Source organism: Sturnira hondurensis, unplaced genomic scaffold (assembly GCF_014824575.4).
Source record: "Sturnira hondurensis isolate 20B ecotype Veracruz unplaced genomic scaffold, ASM1482457v3 Scaffold0001872, whole genome shotgun sequence".
In the NCBI taxonomy this organism is placed as follows: Eukaryota; Metazoa; Chordata; class Mammalia; order Chiroptera; family Phyllostomidae; genus Sturnira; species Sturnira hondurensis.
This window is the reverse complement of record NW_028074503.1, coordinates 3,743,248-3,767,071: the sequence shown is the minus strand read 5'-3', so window position 1 is coordinate 3,767,071 and position 23,824 is coordinate 3,743,248. Positions and strand designations below refer to the sequence as shown.

At 45.4% G+C, this 23,824-nt stretch overlaps 1 protein-coding gene across 2 annotated transcripts in view; it reads right to left on the bottom strand.

The window, feature by feature from the left end:
• Positions 1 to 23,824, bottom strand: part of LAMA3 (laminin subunit alpha 3) — a 255,409-nt gene that overhangs the window by 4,919 nt on the left and 226,666 nt on the right. For both annotated transcript variants that reach the window (XM_037031991.1, XM_037031998.1), the window contains 10 exons: positions 18,752 to 18,869; positions 18,238 to 18,378; positions 15,792 to 15,931; positions 15,086 to 15,217; positions 13,559 to 13,712; positions 9,814 to 9,983; positions 6,437 to 6,620; positions 4,357 to 4,497; positions 1,365 to 1,524; positions 1,132 to 1,262 (listed from right to left, as the gene is read on the bottom strand). In XM_037031991.1, the coding sequence (XP_036887886.1) occupies positions 1,132 to 1,262; positions 1,365 to 1,524; positions 4,357 to 4,497; positions 6,437 to 6,620; positions 9,814 to 9,983; positions 13,559 to 13,712; positions 15,086 to 15,217; positions 15,792 to 15,931; positions 18,238 to 18,378; positions 18,752 to 18,869 (1,471 nt within the window). The remainder of the gene's footprint in view (positions 1 to 1,131; positions 1,263 to 1,364; positions 1,525 to 4,356; positions 4,498 to 6,436; positions 6,621 to 9,813; positions 9,984 to 13,558; positions 13,713 to 15,085; positions 15,218 to 15,791; positions 15,932 to 18,237; positions 18,379 to 18,751; positions 18,870 to 23,824) is intronic.

Genomic DNA, 23,824 nt, shown 5'->3' with positions numbered 1-23,824 from the left:
TGCAGCCCATTCTCAGGGAACTTCTAGCCAGACGATGTGACTTCTGTTATGGAGGTCATCGATCTCAACTTCTGTGACTATTTCCTCTCCAGACGCTTTCATTGGGGACTGTCCCCAACAACCGCCCCCTGAAAAGCCAGCCTTCTCTCAACCACTGGCAAGTGGATAGTTGCTTGCTTCTCCGGCCTCTCAGAGGCCTGCTCAGACTTAAAGGCTGGAACTTTTTTTAAAAAGTGTTCTTCTAGGAGTTTGGGTGATTTTCTTTTCTTTCTGGGTGTTTTCTCCTCACATTTAATAAAATGTGGAAGGATGTAGGTGGAAGAAAATGCCACATTATTGATCTTTGCCTTGAGGCCTTAGTCAAGAGAGGCTTCCTAGGAAATTTTGGTTTTAAAGAGATTTTTGTGAAGAGAAAAGCAATATAACTGGGTAATGAAAGTAGCGTATTGATGGAGCCTGTGAGCAATGGGACGGGTGGAGCTGCAGAAACAGACCCTGGAGAAGGAATCCATGACCCGCAAAGGAAGCTGGTGGAGATCTGGTGGCCAGCGTGGCTGCAAGACCAGGGGGCCCGGTAAGTTGTGCGGAGAGAACCAGGGGTATCTGGAACTGATTCAATGGATGGGGTGTGGGCACAGGTGCGACATGGTGTGAACATCTGGTGAGAAAAGGCGTGCCATGAATTCTGGCACTGCCCTTAGGAATAAAAGTAGAGATGAGGCGAGGGTGAGGGGCAGAGGAGGAAAGTGACCATTTATGGGGTATGTGGCAGCTTGTCGTCTCTTGATAGATGCCCTAAGATACAAGCACTATTATCTACACTCTAAAGATAAAGAAATTGAGTCTGAAAGAGGGTAAGAAACTTCCCAAAGGTCACACAGCTAAGTGGTGCAGCTGGAATTCAGCCCAGCTTGTTTGAGTTTTCCTACTTTTAAAGATGAAGAACAGAAAATATGATATGGTCACATTACTTGCTAAAGGGAAGGGGTGACTCAGCCCTAGAGTCAGGTCTCTTACATCCAAGATTGGACTCACTCTCTATCATTACTTCCCCTAGGATGGTCTCCAGAAGTGGAACCTGCTGCTAATGGAAATCCGCACGCCCTTCCACGTCATCAGACTGCTACGCACCTTTCCTGCCTCCAAGTAAACACACAGGTGCCTCCCGGGGTGACTGCCGATGTGAATTAGCATCCCTGTGAGGCTTCTTGGACGAATGCTGAAAAGGAGCTTAAATTCTGGCCCCAACAACACGGAGTTGGCTTCGAAAGAAAAAAAAATGAACAGTTAAAACATTGCAAGTGAAGAAAAAGGATGGAGTTGTTCAGATTCAAGGACATAAACTCTTCCAAACTGCTTCTTACCTAGTTTGATGTGACCCTCTTCTTGGGAGAAATAAATGCCTTTCTCCAAAGAGCCAATCAAGCAGGGGGACACCCCAAAGCTTTCAGAAGGGGTGTCTAGTGGTTTTGAATCCAACTGAAAGTTCCTCAGGCATCCCACAAAGTTCTTTCGGGGAAGAGTCTGCAACCAAGCAGAAGAGGGAGCAAACTTCACTACCCACAACTTTCAGATGCCAAGGTTAAGGGCAGAGGCAGTTTTCTGCTAAAAGGGGAAAGGTTGGGAATTCATTCCTTCTGTTTCAAAGGGTCGTGTGGGCTTGACTTCCATTTGGCTCCCTGCGCACTGTTCCAGGAACAACCTGGATACCAGATGTCTTGGTGGGTTGTCAAAGTTTGAAGGTGGTATGTGTGCAGAGAGCAAGCTGGTGGAGGTCGTTTGTGAGTGCTAGAACAAGAACGGGAGGGTTCCTGACTCTGGGCCACGCAGACGGAGGCGCAACAGGGGAAGTTCCACCTTACACGTCACAGATCTCACCCTCTCTTTGCAGGTACAAACCACTTCTTAGGGTTTCATGAACTCATGTGGCTGCTTAATGCAGGGCAGCTGACTGAAGAAAGAGGCCAAAACATTCCAAACAGTAAAGCATAAAAAGATTCCCTACACCATTGGACTCCCTGAATGCAGTGGAGTTAAAATGAGATACTAAGTTGTGTAGCAATGGTGGGCTTGCGTGAAGCCCTGTGCTGCCTAACACACAGGTGGGCCTGAAGCAGCAACTCTCCCGGGGCTTAGGGATGCGCTTCTGGGGCCTGGGCTCCCTGAAATCATACACCAGTATCCTCCGCATGTGCGCTTTCCCGGGGAGAGGGACTGTAGCTTTCATGAAATTCTCAACAAAGGTGAAGAATCGCTGAATTAAATCCCTAAACTCCCTTCTAGAATCAATGCCTTTAGGACTTGGAAGCCTACATGACAGATGCAAGGCGTGATCATTTTAAGAGAATAAGGGGATATCAGTGAGGCGTGTGGTGTCAGTGTCGACAAGAAAGTAATGATTGGGCCTCCTGTGACATTTTTAGTCTCTTCAGATTTTCCACCGTGTACAGTACTAATGAGCCTGTAGCGCCATTGCTGGACACCGAAACTCACAGGGGTGTCCCACCTTCTGGCATCTCTGTGCCACACTGGAAGAAGAAGAGTTGTCTTGGGCCATACATTAAACACATCGTGACATGTAATCACAAAAACAACTCAACGTTTTAAGTAAATTTAGGATTTTGTGTTGGGCTGCAGGTTGGACACCCCTGTAGGTCTACGCGGCTGCAGGCTTCAGTGTTCAGCAGCACGTCTGGTTGGATTGCATGTGACCTGCCCTTCAACAGGGTTTGGAGGAGGGTGACCCAGTGATAATCTTCCAGGTTGAGGGAAGGCTGCAGAGAGAACCTTGGCTTGTAAGAATGTTATAAATGGGGTTCTACAGATTGTCCCAGATATTAGGGTGCCGAGTGTGAGGTATCCAGGTCAAATGAATCCCCAAATTGTGCCCCTGAGTAGCTGCCCCATCCTGTGATTTCTGAGAGGGAATTAGGTACAGAGGTTTCAGAAAAGCAAACAGCAACACTGAGTATCCTCCTTAGCAATTAATACGTTGTACACATATATGCATTATACAATCTATTATGTTATATATTATTTATGGTATAAATATTATTATATATAACAAAGAAAACCAATACTTTATGACTTGCTGGGGCTTTGACCCAAACCCCAGTGCAAAACTCAAGGAGGCCAGGCTGAGCCCTGTGAGGACATCCTGGCCTAGGCAAGGTCAGCCTGAATGCATGGAATCCACACTGGTGGAAAGGACCTGCTTTAATTCTGTCCATTCCCAGTCCCAGATCTGTGTCTTGGCTCTTCCTCCACTACTGCAGGCAAACATCAAACCAGAATGTACCACCCCCCATGAGGAAAGGGGCTAGAGGGGCTGAGCATCTGGCTGTGCATTTAGGTGGCAGGCAGGTCCTAGACCTGAGCTGCTGACAGAAACAGCTTAGTTAACTTTGTCAGAGAGAAAAGCAAATCTGAGAGAATTGAGAGTGGGTACAGCTGCCCCAAGCAAACTGGGTGCAATGTGTGCTCTGGCAGTGTGGGAAGGGGGAGGGCACTGCAGAGCTCGACCCTAAATCCATGGCCCCATTGGCGCCATTGAACTTGGCAGATGCAGGGACATACCCCTCCTTCTTGGGAAATAGACATGCTTGTGACCTTCCCTTAGCCCAAAGTTCCCCCTACTTTTGTTCTTGATATAATTTTATTTTATACACCAAATAACATTAGAACACATATTCAGTGCAAGGAACAGATTTCTGTCTTGTGCTAATATGGTTTGAATGCCTCTCCATCCCTTGTCAAGCTCCTTTTTCTCTACGTGAAGGGAGCGCAGGCAACACTGTCTAGCCAGACTCTTTAAATACTTTGATTTTCACATGTTTATTTTGGTGGTTACCTACTATTTATGGTTAAGAATAGTAGGTTTCCATTTAGCGGAGAGAAAAGGAGACCCTTTAAAAACAAATTTAAATTAACCAGTGAGTTGATTGAGGACAAACTATTGAATGCCTGTCTCCCTGGGTATGGCAAAGATGGTGAAGGTGGCACAAGCTGCTAAAGTCGGAAAAACATTATCTTAACCAACACCCCCCGCCCCAACCCAAAACCTCTGTCTTTGCATTCCTTAGAAGGGACGCTGAGAGAGCCACATCTCCAGAGCCACAGCAAAGCCCTGGGCTCACTCTTTCAGGGTGTCCTAAGCTGCCTGTGTCTTAAGCTGCACCTTTAAAATGAAAGGCTGGGAACAGGGAAGGCATGCCTCTCTGTGGGCTTATAGACATTAGTCAGATTATTTTAAAAATCATTGAGAGTATTTTGATATTCCAGAATACCTTGTGTAATTATAACAATTATGTTATAAAGTGAATTATTTATGTTTGGTTCTGAAGCGGAACGACTCACCTTTGGTTTCCCTGACGGAGACGATCCCAGGTAAACTGGTGTACTGAGGCTGAAGGTGGAATTTCCAGGCCAACCTGCCTCCCAGGCCCTCAGACCATCTACAACCAAGCGCCACTTCTCTCCATCTTGCCCAAAGGCCACCTTAAGAGTGAAGAAAATAAGTTAATCACACTTTTGCCTTTGACAATGGCTGCTGTCACAGGAAATATTTAAAAAGTGTTTTTCTGTTCCTTCAGGTAGCTTTTAAAAATCAGAGCTTTTTCTCTCTAGGGTTGTCATCCTCCTCCTCCTCATCATTTTGTAGTGTTATATATTAGATATTAAACAAGTAAGCTAAATATGTGAGCAGGAAAAAAAAGACCCAAAATTGCTCAAAAGTGAATAAAGATATAGTTCATCTGAAAACGTATAAAAAACACAAACACATGAAGAACTAAAGGAATATACATACACCCATGTAACCAAGAGAGGAGAGGCTTGTGCAGACCGAGCAGCAGGGCGGGGAGCCATGTGCCCCCTGAGCAGAGCTCCTGGAGGAAGGGGCGTGTGGCTACTTCTCAACAAGAGGAGCAAGTGTTGTAGACTCTGTGCTAGAAGTCAGGACATCCGGGCTCCGTGGCGGACCTCATGGCTATGAGACTATTCGCTGACGGCCCCCCAGTTTATACACTCAGCTGTGACCTCTGGCCTCTACTGTCTCCTGACATGTCTGACAGGCAGCTGGGCTCTAGGACGTTCACCCTGGAGCTCCAACTTCAACCCAGCTCTACAGAGCCCCTTCCCCGGCCACATCCACATCCTCCCCATCTTTTTCATCTCAGCAAAAGTTCCGCCATTGACCCAACTGCTGGTTCTAATTAATCTCAGGACTCAACATTGCCTCCTCTTTCTCTCACACTCTACATGCAGTCTACATGGATGGTCCACTTCTCTCTACCTCTACCACAGTGTCTCAAAGCAAAGGCACTAGCATCCATCTGGTCTACCTACTTCTACTTTTACCCTCTTTTAGTCTCTTCAGCTAAAGAGAGTTTTGGAAATATAAGTCTATTCATGCAATGCTTTTTTTTTTTTTTGGTTTTAGACTCTTCAAAAGCTTCAGAGACACTCAGAATGAAATTCAAAATCCTTACCTTGGTCTTCAAAGCTTACATTATGTGGGCCCTGCCTTGCTTTGGAATCCCATTTCTTATCCTTTCTTGTCTGTTTGTTCAGCTAACTCCTACTTCAGGGTCTTTGCACCTGCTGTTCCCTCTGCCTGAAACACTTTCCCTATAACTTCACGTGGTTGTCACATCCTGGAGGAGGCCTTTTTTCACTACCCTGTCTGAAACAGTCTTTCTACTCAGTTACTTCCTTACTTTGCTTTACTATTTTCTCAAAGCACTTACCAGCACCTGACATTACAGGGGGTGGAGGGGTTGTTTATATGCTCCAGGATGGCAGCTCATTAAATACTCGTTAACTGAGTACAACCTGTCAAATGACTTGAGTTTTCTGAGTTCTAGTGCCCTTATCAGAAAAAAATATATAGGTCCCCTCTTGCCTTAAACTGTATTTCTTTAAATCTGGGATTTCTGAAGGCAAGAGCTAGAATGCTAGAGACGTGGCTTGTTTTTCCTTTAATCCTTGTCCAAGGATACATTCACTGATTTAAGGATTTGGGAGAAGGGGGTGGAGAGAGAGATAAATATCAGCTGTTTCTCATTCAAAACCTGACTGGGGCCACACCTGCAACCTGGGTGTGTGCCCTGCCCAGGAATTGAACCCACAGCCTTTTGGTGCACGGGAGGATGCTTCAACTAACTGAGCCACCCAACCAGCATGAGGTGTGGGTCTTTCTACTTGTTCTATGGAGAAGGCTCACAGAAGGGACTGGAGACCTGGAAATTGTTCTGAAGGAGAGAAACGGTCCAGGAAGCTGGGGTGGGAGTAGGCAAGGCGAGTGAGACAGCCCAGAGAGACACGGAGGGGACTGAAGAAGCAGTGAGGAAAGCCATCACGCGTTTTAGACGGCTCCTAGGCACGGCGTGTGCAGCCGTCTCCGGTGCTGAGGTTCTGGCGCAGCCCCGGTGCTTACCGTGTGCCACTTCCCATCGTTGCACTTCTTTTTGCTTTTGAGCCTCAGCTTTTTCTCTCCTACCCCCAAAGCAAGGACCAGCTGGCCCTTCGAGAGGTAAAGAGCCAGAAAGGAGTTCTGGGAGCCTGTGTAAAACACAAGCCCTCGGGAGGATGTCGTCTGCATGTCCACAGCAAACTGTGGCCTGTGGGGAAAAGACAGCAACAGGCAAGAAAGGGAAATAGAGGTTTTTAGTGTTTTCAAATATTCAAAACTGGGAGATAAGGTGAGGAGCAAACAACCAATCCCCATTATTTAAATAAACAGACATATGCTGATTAAATGGCCTGTCTCTCTGGGAACTTTTAAAAAATCCTCACCTGAGGATATGTTTATTGATTTTAGAGAGAAGAAGAGAGAAAGGGAGAGAGAAACATTGATGTGAGAGAGACACATTGATCGGTTGCCTCCCACATGGTCCTCAACTGGGGATAGAATCCAAAACCTACGTGTATGTGCCCCGACTGGCAATCAAACCCACAACCTTTTGGTGTAGGGGATGATGCCCCGGCTGAGCAACAAGCTAGGGCTCTGGGAACTTTAAAAACTCATTATATTCAGCTGTTAAAAGTTGTGTTGTATGCCCTGGCTGGTGTAACTCAGTGGATTGAGCGCAGGCCTGTAAGCCAGAGGATCGCAGTTCGATTCCTAGTCAGGGCCCCTCTCCTTCCCTTCCCCTCTAAAGATAAATAAATAAAATCTTTAAAAAACAAACAAACTTGTGCTGTATAAGTTCTTCGCTGAGTTGGGGAATAATGTGGAAGTTCTACACCAAGCTTAGTTAATGGGGTAAGTCCCAGCACATAGTGAGGAGAATGTCTTACTTTAATAAAAACATCAACATTAAAAAAATTATAGTAGCGCTGGACAGGCTCAGTTGGTTGGAGTATCGTCCTGTACACCAAACGGTTGTGAGTTCGATTCCTGGTCAGGGCACTTCCCACGTTGTAGGTTTGATCCCTGTCTGAGAGTACGGGAGGCAACCGATTGATTTTTCTTTCTCTCCCCCTTTCTTTCTCTCTAAAATCAATAAACCTATCCTCAGGTGAGGTTTAAAAAATTACGCTAAAATATGCATAACATAAAATTTACCATCGTAACCATTTTAAAGCATTCAGTTCCGAGTGTTAAGTACACTCACACCGTTGTACAGCCCATCTCCAGAACCCCCTTCATCTTGCAAAACTGAAACGCTGTACCCATTAAACAACAACTCTGTATTTCCTCCTCCCACGGCCCCTGGCAGCCACCATTCCACATCCTGTCCCTGAACTTCACCACTCCGGGCACCCAGTGCGAGTGAAACCACACAGTGTGTCTTTGTGAGCAGCTCATCTCACCGAGCAGCTCCTCCTCACATACTCTTTATGCCCTGGGAACCGGCATTCTATTTTGTGTACCTACAAGGAGCAGGCATAAGGGAGAGTTGGGGGATAATGTGAACAACCAGGATTTGATGGAAGCATCGGGTAAGCATTTTCTTTCTATAAGACACATTTAACACTGAGGCACAGGAGTGCAGATCCACCTTCACCCACCCACCTTTGTTTCTCGGACCTTAATGCTCCACCTCTGATAAAACAGGAATTAAGCAACCATCATGCAGCAAAAGCAGAGAACCAAAGTTAATATTCATTTGCATGATGGTTACATATAATATTTACATCTGGCTAAACAGGCTTTACTTTCCACGAAAACTCATTCATTCATCTATCCACCCACCCACTTATTTATTCATTCATTTAACAAATAATGAGTGTGTAGCATGTATAAGGCACTGTGGTGGCAACTGGGAATGCAGTAATGGATATCTCACTCCTCAAGCTGTTTATGGCGCACAGGTGCACTGCAACAGGTGCCCAAGGAGCGGTGGGAGATACAGGTGTTAACAGGCTGCCATCACCCATTCCTCGTGGCTCGTGTCTAAGTGCACGCCTGACACAGGGCAGGAACCGGGTCCACCCTGCTTAAAGCTGCATCCCCAGTGCCGTGCACTCAGTAGGCGCTTAAGAATTACATACTGAATTGAATTAAATGGTATATGGAAAATTTGGAGGCAGAATAAGGAAGCAGAATAAAGAAAATCACATTAACTTTTCTTTGCGTTTTCATCGTGTGAGGCTGAGCAAACAATGAGATGCACTTTAATTCTTCAATTAGCAAGTTTCCTTAAGGGTAATGTTCTCCAATGTTTTTTTAATCTATATTTGTTAAATTAAACCAACCAGAAGGTGATACTGCTCAATACTTCTTGTGGTTTACCTGCATTAGCGCAGAGGTTTGGAAAAATGAGGGTTAGCCAGTTTAAGGGAAGACAGAACTTGCTACAGAATTTAAGTACTTTACATATGTGGGCTTGGTTAGTAGACTTGCATTTCCTCTCCAGAATGATTTCTTAGAGCAACTTTCAGAAAAGACTAACAGATTAACACCCAAAAAGGGTGGTGGTAGGAGGCCTGATTTCCTCAGAGCCGCACTGCAGTGGGAGACCCTTCCCACCCACCCTTTCCCCTCCCCTCTCCTCTCACGGGTGGCAGGCCCTATCTCAGCTAACGGCTCTCCTTGCCAGCTCCTGCCTCCTGCCCCCTCCCCCTTTATCTTCCTCAGGAACGATACATCTCCTGCACATCTAACCTCATCCTGACATCTCCAGCCTGGAGGAACTGGCATATGGCCCGAGCTCATACGGCCAGCAAAAGGCTGAGCAGGGACTGAAAGCCAGGTCTCTTGGGCCCCTGAGAAATTCTGCTCCTGTAGGTAAGTCATAAAGGAGTTTTTGGCACATTTTTATTTAGGCCTCCTTCAAATCACATGAAAATGACAAACCTTGCTCTTCTGTTTTCCTGACACAATTAACGTCTCTGCTCATTCCTTCTTCCTCCAAAGAGATGCAACTTGTTAGCACAAAAAGTCTAAATGTACCTTGTAAAAATGATCTATCTGGCACAGAGTCTACCGAAAAAAAAAAAAAACCCCACGATTTTCCTCTGATTATGGAACGCAGGAGAAGAAAGGTGGTTTGTCATGGAAATAAATAGCAGCTTTGGAAAGAATTATCAGCCTTATTTTTAGAATGCTGTCAGTTCTAAACCAGAGCTGAGCTGACTGTTCCAGCCTCAGAGCCGCGCGCATCACGTGTGCCTTCCAGCTGCCGGGCAGGAGCCCGCTCAGGCAACCACACTGCATGTCCTGTGCAGGTTGGCACCTCTTTTCACAAAAGTGGAGGTGCCACCATCATCAGTGACAGGTGCGTAGTTTCATGTCAGCTAGCCTGACCTGCAGTAAAGCTATAGACTTGGGTTCCGAGTTGGCATAGGGGCAGGAAAATTAAATAATACCTTGGTTTTAGCAACTCCTGGGGAAGCATGAATATCAAGTAGCTGGTGGGACTGTCCCCAAACCTGAGGGCTCCATGACTGGCGTGGGTCCTGGGAGGTGATGGGCAAGACTGAACATTCTGCCACGGCTGCACCCCCCTGGGGGAGGCCACTGGTGTGTCTTGCATTGGCTGTGTGGGAAAGAAGAGCAAAATTAGGGTTACTAATTGTCATGAGGAAGAATGAAGAATGCTTATCTTGCTAAGTGCTTAGCAGTTTTTACCTTGGATCCTAAGAAGGGAATTCAATACATACGAGCCCATCCTTGGGAAGGATGGGTGGCATGCCCACCCTACAGAAGTCTGCTCTTTTTCCTGACAGTGCTGCACCTGGAACCAGCCATGTCCAGAGCCTCTCTCTACCTTGGGGCTTCACTGGAACCACAGTGCCCCTGAGAGACAGCACTGGGTCGGCAGCACTGAGGCCTAGCCAGCCAGCCGGTGGGATGTGGAGCTGCCAACATGCCACCTCTCCTGGGCCATTCACACTTGGGCTTTAGCAGGGGCCAGTGAGAGGGTCAGGAGGGCAGGGTGTGGAGGCTACGGGGGCCCACGATCTGTCCTCGCTTTCACCAAACTTGACCCATGCACAGAAGTCTGAGCTTGACAGTGAATGGGACTGAGTTTTAGTGCACAAAACAACCATAATAAAGCAGCATACTAAGTATCAGATGTGACTAGAAAAACTGTTGGAAGAAATCAAGACTCATCAGCCCTCCCCTGCTTTTCTCCACTACAAAGCCCAGATGTCAATGAGCTGCCCACACCTTTCCCAGGCAGATCAGTGCTTCTGGTGCTGGGCATTGCCACGTAAGGACATGTCACCCTCAGCTGTGCAGGACAGAGCCCAGATGGCCATGCGGGAGCAGGGCCCAGTCCTGATGTGCCATGCCTCAAGCCCCTCCTGTGTCCGTTAATGTGACACAGTAGTCCCCTTACTGGTTAAACCGTTTTTGCAGTGGGTTTTCTAGAGCTGGCAGCTGAAGGCTTCCCAACAGATTCAGGTTCCTACAAAACCCGGGTGTCCTCCCTGACCCAATTCCTAGATAAGATGCTCAGAATGCAAATCAGTTACTTAAAACATTCTCTGCTTGCACACTGCTGAGTGGAGATGTTCAATCATTTGAAAGTTAAGTGAATTGCTTAAAACCAGAGCCAGTTCTGGACCCGACTGCAGCTGAGGATTGGAAACGCTGCAACAAACACACTCCTTTTAACGGCTTCATGCTCATTACAGAAAAAAGGCAAAACTAGATCAGGCCACCCAAGGTATGTGCGATTTGCTTCAAATGTGATTCTAAGCTTACCTCCCCCAGTCTCTTCTCTCCACCACATTCGCCCTGTTCACCAATTTTCTTAAACCTGCAGAAGCCACGTGGGAAGAGCACGTGAAGGTGAAGAGCACATGCTTTGGGATTCTACAGCCTTAAGCTTCAATTCTAATCTACTGTTCATTGATGGGACGAGTCTTTCTTAACTTCTCTGAGACTCAACTTCCTGACCCGTGAAGTTGGCATTTAATTCTGCTCTCAGAGGGGTGTGCTGAGTATGAAAGAGATGGTGTGAAGACGTGTGATGATCAGACAGAATGTGCATAAAAAGTCTTTTACCTGCAAGTTCCGCCCACGCCCCGCCTCCCCACTTCGGACTTTTGCTCCTGTAGCAATAACACTCACCTGTCTGGATTCAACCCCTACTCCAGACTCAGTTCATGCATCACCTCCTCCAAAGAGACCTCCCTGATCTCTGCAGCAGAAAAATATCTGCTGTACCATGTTGCATGTTTTATCCCTTTCACTTAGGTTATTAGTGTGAATAATGATAATAGCTAATATTTACTGCATGTCTATCACGTGCCAGGCACTTTTTTATATGTTCTATGTTTCTTACCTCATTTAATCCTCACGGCACCATGAGATAGTACTATTATATATCCTCATTTATGTTGCAGGAAGTAGACCCACAGGGAGGTTAAATCATTCAAGGTCATATACCCAGTAAGTGATGCCACCTGATGCAAACCCAGGGTATCAGACCCAAAGTCATAGGACACAGAGCTCTGCTACCTTCTCTCTGTTACTGGGCTTGGTGAGGCAGAATCAATGTTTTATTCCATCTAACCTGGCACACAACAGGGGAAATGTAAGTATAGTGTATTTACCGGAGTCTCCCCCATCAAGTCGGAGATACCATAAAAGGCCCACTCAGAGACACCTGACAGTCTCCTGCCAGCTTTCTCTACCTGAACGTCCTGCAGGCACCTGACAGGTGCCACAAAATATGCCACAAAGCTCCACTCGTTCTCTTTCCCTCCAAATACTTGTCCTTCCTCTTTCCACAATGGCATCTCCATCCATCCAGTAGCCACACCAGACCAGGTGCCTCGGAATTGTATCAAATCCTGTCTCTCCCTTGCCACCCACATTCAATTACTCTGTCATGTATATTTTATCTTTTAAATAGCTTTGAATCCATTTCCGTCTCTTTGTCTCCATTACCACTGTACTAATTTAGCTCTCAGTAATTTTCAGCCTCACAGTAAAAAAAAAAAATGAATATATGACTTCATTCCCGATGGGGCAGGTCTAAAGATATTCTTTGCATAACTGTGAAATGATAATCCTTTGGGATTTATGAAGCATATTCCTTCTTAATAGCATAAAACATTTCTTATTATGTACTATCTATTAAACTCCCCCAAATCATTGTACAGCAGGGAAATATTGGCAGACATGCAGTGTGTGGCTGACACTAAGAGGAAAGTGTGCTGAACAGAAGCAGATTGCTTTTAAGAGCAGCAGGCTCTGGAGTCAGGTTGCCTGGGTTTGAATTCCAACTCCACCCTCCATCTGCAGGAGTTTAGGCACATTGCTTGTCTTTCTAAACCACAACATCCTTTTCTGTGAGAAGGGCTGGTAAGAGTACTTCTCTCACTAGGTTACTTGCGGATTTAGTGAGAAAATCCTCTTAAAGAGCTTAGGGCAACGCCAGGCACTTCGAGATGCTCAGTGTTTTTTATCAATCAGGTTCATTGTAACCTCAGACATGGGGAGTTCACACCATCGACCTCAGGCAGAACAAGGAACTCTTTAAGTCCTAACCCTTTGTTCAATTCCTATGATGCTTCTTCGGTTCCAAACCAGGAATTCTGTTTCCCTTTGGCCCCTTTTAGTGTCACCTAGAGGGAACTTGACTAACTTCTGCCACCTGGACCACGTCAAGGGCATCTGACTTAACTGGGAAAGCACCTGAGCATTGGGAGTTTACAAGCTCTTTGCGTGTTCTAGCGTGCAGTCAAGGTCAAGCCGCACTGGTCTCAGCAAGGCCTGGGTGCATTGTGCATCTGTCACAGAGGCGGGGCAGAGAGGTGTCTGTGGGCAGCAGGAAGGGGCGTGGGCCCTGGATTCTAGAGACAATTACTGTACCTGCTAGAAGTGCCCAAAGAGCAAGACATCGGCTATAGATATTTGGAAACAGAAGTCAAGGCTCAGTCTGTTCTGCAAAAATTGCCAAATTTTCATTGATGCAAGATAAAAGCTAAAAAGAAAACCACCTTGACATTTCGGCATAATCTAAACCCATCGATCCTACTTCCTGGAGGCACTGAGCACCTTAGGGTCAAGTGATCCATACCCCGTCTGCCCCTCCCCCCACCCTCTCCCATGAGACGGTGAGAGGGAAAACCCAGGGTAAGGTTTGGCACTTACCTGGTTGATACGGAAAGTCTTGGCTCTGTTAAACCGTGTAGAACCTTTAAGCAACATTAGAAAAGGTGGTTTGTTTAGGCTGCAGCCTCCCAGGGACACATCTTTCTGAAAAGATTTAGTGGTCAAATCTAGGACTCCAGGACGCTGTGACAACCTGGAATGAGGACAGAGAGAAAAGCCACTGCCAAACTTGGACACACCAGGGAAGACACGCTGGCAGGGAGAGACTGTGCCGAAGACACACATTCTTACTGCCAGGGTTTCTGGGTGGCCTTTCCTTCGACTGCCCCTTGTACCTGGGGGCGCCACTGACTCCTCACAGAGGATGAGGATGTGCTCTGCCCACCTGGATGCTCCCTAAAACACCTGGCACTGCGCCTCACCAGCATCAGGGCTTGAAGAACTTCTCTTTTTCTTTTTCCTTTGCTTTTCTTTCTGAATGGTCAGGGTTGTGGCAAAGCCAGAATACTGCAGTTCCTTCTTTGGAACCGGTGTCATATAGAAATACGACAACCAAATACGCAAAGAAGCGAAATGTGGGCACTACAGCAATGACTTTCAACCTTTTCCATCTCACAGCACATAGACACTAGTCACTAAAATTCTGCAGCACACCAAAAACTGTCCAACCAAAAACAGGTAGCATTTTAACTCATTCACACTAAATGGCTATTGTTGTGTTGACTATTGCCGTGTTGACTATTGTCATTCTTTGGTTTGTCTGTCTGTTTGACAGTCTAAGGGACAAGAGGTCAGTGGCCCTGACTACACAGTCAGGCATTGCATGCTTTACAGATCCTTGCGGCACACCAGTGTGCCACACACGTTGGAAGTTGCTGGTCTAGAATGACGGTGAACACAAGGAAACCTCAGAAGTGAGTTCAGGAAAGGGTTTTCCTCGCTGCATTTGAATAGGGAAGAACTACAGATAAGTCTGCTTTTTCTCATGATTGTTGTCTGGGCCTTGGGGGACAATAGAAGCTCCCGAGCTTCCAACAGGCTGCCTGAGGTTCACGACCAGTCCTGGGCTCTCCCTCTGTCCTTGGGAGAGTTTTGCCTCTTACTTAAAAATAATCATTTTGTATCACAAGGACAGAACATTAAAACATTTGCATGCAAGCCTCTGGCTCTACTCTCTCCGGAATGTCCATGCGGTGGTGGTTAGGTCTCCTAGCCCTTCACTAGTCCACGCAATTCCTGGCCTGAGAACTGGGAGACTGATTAAATCTAACCGTGCAATCTTGATTAAAACAAAGTAATATTTCAGTGTGAACATTTTTCAGAAACACAATCTGAAACTAATATTATTTTGACCTTTTCCAAGGTTATGTGCCAAAGCTGCGCCTGAAAAGGAAGGCTGGGCCCGTGTGTTCCTTTTGTTGTTGGTGGTGGTGGTTTGTTTTTAACATGTGTGTTATGCCCGAGAAGTCCTTCTTTGGAAGTGTGTGGTAATCCGACCCCATAACAACCAATGACGCCATCTGCATAGGCAGGCCATTCTTATCACATGGAGAAAAAGGCTCGCACCTCAGGAAAAAAACGTTGCTGATGCAGCCCTCAAAATTACTCCCGCCCAGACGCAGAGATTTCTGGGAACTTGAAGAGTCTTGTAGCCTTTGGTTACTTTTCAGAAGCTGATCGTCAATGAGGAGCCGGAGTCTGAAAGAGGAGGAAAGAAAACAAGGGTGAGAAGTGCTGGGGAAAGAAAAAGGTTGTCTCCTGTGGTCAACTTACTGTCTTCGGTGCAGACTCAATGTCTTTACATACAATAACTCAGTAAACTGGACTTATTTTTAATGAGAGCATTTACAATCTTTTCATGTATTTCTTTTTGCACATATTTTTATTGAAGTGTCCTACACATTCAGGAAGTGCATGCACTGAAAGCGTACAGCTCAGGGAGTTTTGCGACGTGAATATAGCAACGTCACCAGCGCCCAGATGGAGAACTAACCGGCGCCCCGGGGACCACACTGTCACAGGCAGCTGTGGGGCCTTCACTCTCATTATGTCCCTTTTATTCTTCCATTCGGAATACATCACAATGTATTTACCTATCCAATGTTGATTCATTTTTAGTGAGGAAATGGGTATAGAACCAGGAAGAAGGCCCAGACTTACTAGTAAAATAGTGCTGGTCTTAAGGACAAATATTTCACAAGAAAAGATACTAGAAAATACCATTAAATCAAATAAATTCTTAGAGCTCTGGCAGACTCGCCATTCTACTCACCCAGAGCTGTCACTTATAACGGACACAAAATGCAGTGAGCCGTCCATGTAGGTCTGTGCAGATTTTAAAATCGGGCTGCTGCTACCCCTGGTGCTGAGTTCAATGTGACCGTCTTCCAGGGTGACGTGGAGGCTGCTTGTCTGAAATTGTTACAGGATATACCCATCAGTGCAACTAATTTGCATTTAAGGATTATGAATGTATCAATACCAAACTTACAATCAAAAGTGTGTATAAAACAGTTAGGGTGTTTTGACCCAAATATTTTGACTTTAGTACTTTGGTCTAAAGATTATTTTTAAATATTTTAACTTTGTGCTCATGAATATAAAAATCTTATGCAAATTATTTCAACACTGGTGAATTTGTCAAAAGCATTTTGTGGGCCTACATTCACAAAGCAATTTAATTTCTCCATTAATTATACAAAACAGTTCAACTATTTCTAAATTTTTCTATTTTCACTTTTTTTGCTAAAGTTATTTTCATTAGATCAATTCTTTCCTGAATAAACTTTAGAATAAAGACTTGACCTATCATTTTTTTCATATGTGATTATAACAATGATGTCTTATGTCCAGGCATTATGAATTTTTAATTTTTTGGTCATAATTTCTAGGAAGTTTAATTTTCCCATGTCAAACTCTGCAGATCTAATATCTGGCAAGATAATTTGATTCTTTCTGTCAATTCTTAATTTAAAAAAGTAATCATGGGTAGTTTTAGCAATCATCATTTTAATTTTGTTGCTGTTTCCTCTACCGAGTACAATTTTTGCAGTTTTTGGCAAGATGTAATTCTTCAGTGAGGTTTTAATCTAAAACGGTTTTCACAGTGGTGGCTGTAGCCATGTCAGTTTTATTTTATGTTGATTTTTTTTTCAGTTGGCAATATTCATCATGAATTAGGTAAAAGAATGCTGACTGACGTGTGTTTCTTAGTTAATCCATTACAAAGCTGAGGGCCGTGTTCTGGGATATTTCTAGGATTCCTGCATAGCCCAGGATTCAGCTCATCTTTTACTAAGTCAATTAAATCTTCCATCTGCTTATGATTGTTTCGCATGTTATGTACCAAGAGTCCCCACCCTTGGCAGAAGAAACAAATGTTCCATGTCAAAAGAGTAGATCAAAACATCCTGTTTTGATGGAAGAGCCATTCTCACAATCTGAATGTCAACATGTACCTTCCCAGCACTGGTTTTTGAAAAAAGCTCTCTAAATGCTGACAAGCAAAGATGTCAAGAGAGAAAAAGCTTTTCTTTTCTTATCATATATGTATGTGTGTGTTTGTGTGTGTGTGTATTAAATCCTCACCTAAGGACATGTTTATTGATTTGAGAGAGACAGACAGACAGACATAGATGTGGGAAAGATACATCAATCAGTTGCCTCCCGCAGGCCTCCCGACCTGGGATCAAACCCACAGCCTAGGTGTGTGCCCTGCTGAGAGATGGAACCTGCAACTTTTTGGTGTATGGGTCAACGCTCCAACCACCTGAACCACCTGGCCAGGGTAGGAAAGGCTTTCTGATATGACACATCCACAGAGTCAGCCACCACCCCGCCTTTCCACAAATGCTGGATGTCTGTTGTGTTGGAAATCCAGAAGAAACAAATCCAGAGTGGCAGTGCGCTATCTCTACTTCTCTTCTGAAATCCCACTTGGTCCACAGGGGATTTCTAAGTATCAGTTGACTTCTACGCCTACGTAACTGTACAAGCTAAATCCTCTTGAGGTATAGAGGGCACCTCTCTGCTGAAGGGATTTTTCTGGGGTTCCGTGTACATGAGCAAAGGACAAGGGACCTTCTTTTCTCCCATTTCTCAGATGTAAATATTGTCCAACCAGCTGCTGCTGCAAAAAATGAGAGCTATCTTTTGTGCTATCAAAAGAGAATAATGGGGATACGTTCTGATTTTTTCATTAGATCTAAAACTTTACGCTACATTATTATTTATAACAGTCATAATTTGCCTTGACTCAAAAAATAAATCTAAAAAGAATGAAAACAAACCCGTGGATACACACAAATTCAATCCTGTGAACTATAATGTACTTTCTGAGCCTAACTTCGTTTAGGACCTAACCTGGGATGTATATTTCAATTTCCAATTTATGTTAAAAAGTCCTCTATTTACAGGTGGCAAACACAAGGCCCAGAGGCTGAATCTGGCCCCCCACCTTCTTTTATCTGGCCCTCCACTTTGTTTTATCTGGCCTGGCACCTTGTTTCGACCCCATGGCAGTGCTGAGCTCTTGATTAACTGCCAAGGAGCAGTTATATTTACACAGTCCTAACATTACATTCAGCCCTCTGAAGGCAACCCCAACGGAAATGTGGCCCTCAGTGAAAAATGAGGTTGACACCCCTGCTCTATTGTTTCCGATATCAAACTTTGAGTCAAGTTTGAATTTTGTTCAATATTCACGCCATGTTTCATACCCCTGCCAGGTGACTTAGTAATATGCCACTGGGTTGAAAGGTCTGAAACCCAAAGGAGGCCTGGAACTGGCTGGGCAACGGAGAGTCCATATCGGTGAAACTCAATTGTCCTCCCCTGGAGAATGAGGCAGACCGCACGAGCTGAAATGCAAACACAATAAATTACTAGCATTGCAATCATTTCATGGCTAAAGTTCCAACCTTATCCTGTCTTCTCACAACAACTGATCAATGTGGTTTATGACATCTCCCAAAGAAACTGATTTTGCTTTCCTGAATGACAATTATCAATCATCTGTAGGTTTGTACGTGTATAGTCGGTATTCCTTCTTTCTTACAAATTTCATATGAAAACGTAAAGAGGTTTTGCAAGTACGTGGGGAATGTAGATGAGCCAGCTCTCAGTAATACTTCTGTGCTACCAGAAAAGAGTCTGATGTCGATGTGTTACCGAAAACCCAAAACGGGTTGGTTGGGGAGCACTCCCTCGTGAGGCTTTGAACTCTTCACTTACCTCCCAGTCTTCTGAGCACTTCTTTGTCACTCCCACAGTATCATTCAACCTCACTACGCCGCTGGTTTTCTTCAGATTTTTCATGCAGCCTCGGAAAGCGGGGGTAGAAATGTTGAACCTGGTTTGGGGCACAGGAAAAGGAAAGGGGTGTTCCAGACCAGGCTCACCTGAGAACTGGAGCTGAAACGTCGCTACTTCTCACCCCTAAACAAGTGTGTGCTTTAGGGTTACCCGTTCTCGTGGGATTTCTATAAAGTTACTTATTTTGTGATGCTGGAAAAATTTACTTCCTTTCTGTGTGATTCTGAGTTCTCTGCTTTAAAAACGAACACTATAGTGTTGACAGGAGGATGGCCAGTGTTCCCCAAAGCGATGGAGACAAGATACACAATATCTCGAACTGCTCCCCATCCTACACCTGTGCCAGGAGTCATGGCAATATACGGTGAAGAGACAGTATATGAATACATCAATACACTGTAAATAATAATAAGTATATATTGATAACTTAATAAATCAGTACTTTATCAGAGTCAGGAATGCTCTAGAAAATTTTTGCTCTATTTTTCTGTTCACCTTTGAGTTAGCCACTCTTAAGTTAGCTTTTTTTTTTCTGTCTGTTTCTAAGTTAAACTTAGAAGAAACAAACTGTTACTTTTGGGTGCTACACGATTATGAAAGTGTGGCTTGCGAGTTAACCAATGCCAAGCTGGGACAGAGGAAGCACTGTCTGGCCTCGTATGCTGTCTCTGCTACCTCCTCAGGGGTTATTGCGAGGATTAAACAAGCTAGTGCTCAGGAAATGCCTGCAATCAGATGTGGACATGGTCATGAATACTCGGGAGGTGCTTCTCAGAGGCAAGGGAGGCCTGCTCTAGAGCTGTGGGCTCTGGGGCCAGACAGCTGGGGTTCAAGGCCTCTCTCTGCTGCCTGGCCAGGCGGCCTACCTTCACTGTGCCTCTATTCTCTCACGTATGCAATGGGGTATTTAATCTGTTTCCTAGGGTTGTCAGGAGTTTAAACGAGTTGATATGGGTAACACATTCAAATGGCACTCGGTATGGAGCCGGGACCCAAAGCGCGATGGCAGACTCAGTGACCATTCCCATAATGCAACGATGACAAGGAGAACCGTCTCTTCCCACGTGGCTGCCCTGGCATCTCCCTTTTGATCTGACTTTTGACTCTGTTTGAAGGTCCATTCGCGTAAAACGTTAACACTCACGAACCAACTACAGTCCAGACAAATAGTTGTGTTTCTTAAACAAATGATGTACTAAGAAGAACACAAAGCTAATTTCATTATAAATCCCTAGGGCAGCTCACTGTTCTAAATGGAAGGGTGTCTGCATTCATTGTTATTCAATTCGTTATAAGTAGTTTAGCTACATGCACTCTGCATAAAACTAAATTTTATTAGAGGAAAAGGAAGAAATGAATCCCCACTGGAACTGCAGCATCAGCTTAACTATTGATGGCTAAAGATGGCTTTTTCCCTCGGAAGAAGAGGAAAGTTCATATGGGTTGCTGGAGTTTTTCTATTTATACAAGCCTTTACGTCCACTCTCTCATGTCAGCATGCTTTAGGCACATCAACATCTCCTGGGGCCCTTCTTTCCAGAAAGTATAGGCTGGAGGAAAAAGACAGTGGCAGGAAAGAAAGGCGGAGAGAAAGGGCACTAACAGACACGAATGCCTGATCTGCGCATAGCAGCATCGTGCCATCCTCACAAGGACCTTCTGAGGGAGTTACTTTCTGATCTCACATTTCCTGAGCATGCACCACGTGCCCGGCACTGTGCTCACTGCTCTGAATCCCACAGCCACCCCAAGAGAGAGGCTGTTACTGTGCCCACATTACAGGCATAGCAGGAGGCTAAGGGAGGCTGAGTAACCTGCCTGAAGTCATGCCGTGAGAGAGCGGCAGCACTGGGACCTGAGTGGTCAGCGGGACACACAAGCGAGTGTCACCTGAAGCCCTCAAAGATACTCATACACAGCTTGTGCACCCACAGCACTCAGCATGAGCGTGGCTCTTTCCTGCAGAAAATGTATCTGCATCAGAGATGATGAGATGGTAGATTTATTTCCACTGTTCTTTGGGACGTCCTTGTTACTCTGAGTCTTTGAGGGTGTAAAGTTCCATGTTTACTCCGGGATGCAGGGACCAGGCACACCTGCTAGAGGAACGGGACTGTAGGGGGTACGGGCTGCGGTATTCACGGGCTGGTACTCTGGGCTGTGTGTGCATACCATGGACCGTTCGGTTCACGAAGGCTCAGCCAGGTGCCAGCCTGCTGGAGGCAGATTTCAGAGGGCAGTAAGAGAAGGATGTGATCCTAAACCCAGGGATGGGTACTTAGTAAAATGTCCAAGACATCCTTGACTGATTTTACTTTTCAAATTATTTTCATTTTAGCCCTGGCTGGCGTAGCTCAGTGGATTGAGCGCGGGCCTGCGAACCACACGATCGCGGTTCAATTCCCAGTCAGGGCATATGCCTAGGTTGCAGGCCAGTTCCCAGCAGGGGACTCATGAGAGGCAACCATACATTGATATTTCTCTCCTTCTCTCCTTCCCTTCCTCTCTAAAGTAAATAAAATCTTTAAAAAAAATTATTTTCATTTTAATGTTTTATTGTCACACTCAAAGTGTCAATCCTCAGGACAGGTTTCTTGCCGGTTTGGGACTCCCTGGCACTGTCAGAGATGGTTTTCCCTTCTCATGGGAAACAAGTGGGATTAACAGATTGCGGCTCCTGCCTGGAACCCTAAAGGCAGCATTGCAAGAGCTGGGTCCTATTCCCAGAAGACACACTACAGTGAAAGGAGAAAACAACACCCGTAGAATCTCTTTGTCAAAGCTGCTTTATTTAGAGATAACCCTAGCTTGCTTTTCTCCACATTAGATTTAGCACTTTCTACTGCCTGTAAGAGCCTTCCATTCATGCCAGGGGGTGAAATGAATTCCTCTGTGCCCACCCTGACCCCAGGGGCTTTCAGGACTCTCTGGACCATCAAGCAGGACTGGAAAGTGATGACTATATTGCCTAGCATTTTATTTGTGAAGGAGTAAAAGGCTAGTGAGATCTTCCAACTGGTCTCTGTCCTGCATTTTCCATGTTCTTATGATTTGAATTAAAAAAATCAAAGTATAAACTTGCCCAGAAAAAGGAAGCTGTCCCTTGTTTGGAAGACCCTCAGACAGGCCACTGTGAGAAGTGTATATGTACACCTGATACACATGCACACCTATACCCATCTGTGTGCTGCTTTAATGGGCAGAGATGACTAGGGAAAGGAAGGCTGAGTGCTGACTCAACCCAAGGTCAGGCAGCTCCTGGATGGCTGAGCCTGAACCAGAACCACTTCTTTGGATTTTCACTCAATCCCCTTTCCTGGTTAACTTTGCTTGCCTGGCCCCTACATCGCTGTCTGGGGGCCTTCTGCTCTCAGACTAGTGCAAACCACTGACCAATCAATGTACTTCCTCTGAGAATTCCTCACTGCTCTGGGTGAGCCCACCTGCCCCACAACCTCTGTACCCAGCTGTATCCGAGCTTGATTCACACCCTCTTCTTCCTGGACTTCTCTTCAGAGGTCTAGACCTTTGTCCCACCCCGCCTTGGCCTCAAGACAAGCTCATTACCCTGCTCCTCCGTCCCTGCTCTCCATCTGCCCAAGTGCTAGCTCACAAACCACGTGCAGTTCTTGAGCACTTCTCTCCTTACTCCCCAAAGCCAAGCCACCATTCAGTACTGTCCTCTCACTGTCCTAAACATGTTGGGAATCCACTCCTACTTCCTCACCTGCACTGCCATTCCCCTGGTCAGGCCCCCCTCTTCTCCCACTGCTGTGAATACACTCATCTTCCAACCACTCACCTGTCTCTGCCCTTTCCCCTCCTCATCCAATCTCTGCCTTCAACCAGAGTGAGCTACTAAGAACCCAGAGTTGATCATGTCCTTTCTCTGCTGAAGTCTCCCTGATGGCTCCTTACTATGACTTTAAAGATTTTCAGTGGTCCGGCCCCTGCTTCCCACAGCAGCCCTGCGGGGCAGCCCTGGCCTGCCCCACAGTGTCCTCCAGCTCTCTGAAAGCTCACACTTTCTCTGGAGTGTGGCTCCTTTGCATGTGCTGATTGCCAGTGTCTTCCAGGTCTACCCAGAGGCCAATTTCCTGAGGCCCCCAACTGGGTTAGATTCCCGTCCTGGGTCCCCCAGCCCCCTGAGCTTCCCCTCCTGTGTCATTGGTCACATTCTACTATCTCCTTTCACCACAGTTGAGGCTCTGCCCTGGTCATCACTGTCTTCCCAGCACCCGCCACACTGCCCGATGTCACTAGACACTCAATGAGTAATGAACAAATAAATTATAACCTCAGATGGACACAATGGTGCTACCTCAAGTTTCTCTATTTTATTATATTTAACTGAATAAAATCAAGATTACTGACCCCTCCTAACTAGCTATTCATGGTTGAATTGCTATTTAATATTGATGATATTAAATATTAATATCACCTTTTGGCTCTTAATTTCTTTATCTATAAAATTCAGAGATTATCTACAAGGTCTTCTCTGGTTCAAACAATCTAAGGAGTGAAAAATTCCACTCCAAACTCTATCAAAGTGCTAAAATTTCTCACCTGCATTTCTATCTTTGGGGACGACCCTGACAACTTCAAAACACAGACTGATGCCTCCTTGCTAAGGATAGACGGGTGCTCAGATGCATAAGGGCTATAGAAGAAAAAGCACCTTTGGGCAATGCTTTGTAATTCACATACGGTAGTCCTCCCAACTGATCGATAAATTAGAACAAAAAGTTAACTAGCCTCAGATCTCATTTAGGCAATTATAATCGAACATTCTGGGATTCCCTTAGCTTAGCCCTATCTCGCCCAGGGTATCTTCTTTCCATGAACTACCATCAGCTCTCTTAAACCCGTTTTGGAAGATATAAACAAAATGTAAGAGTTTTTTAAAGTACATTCTCAAAGTGTTTTTTTTCTCTCATTCAGATTAAGCTTCACTTCCTTTTAAACGAATTTAATTCATCCATGTACTCACTA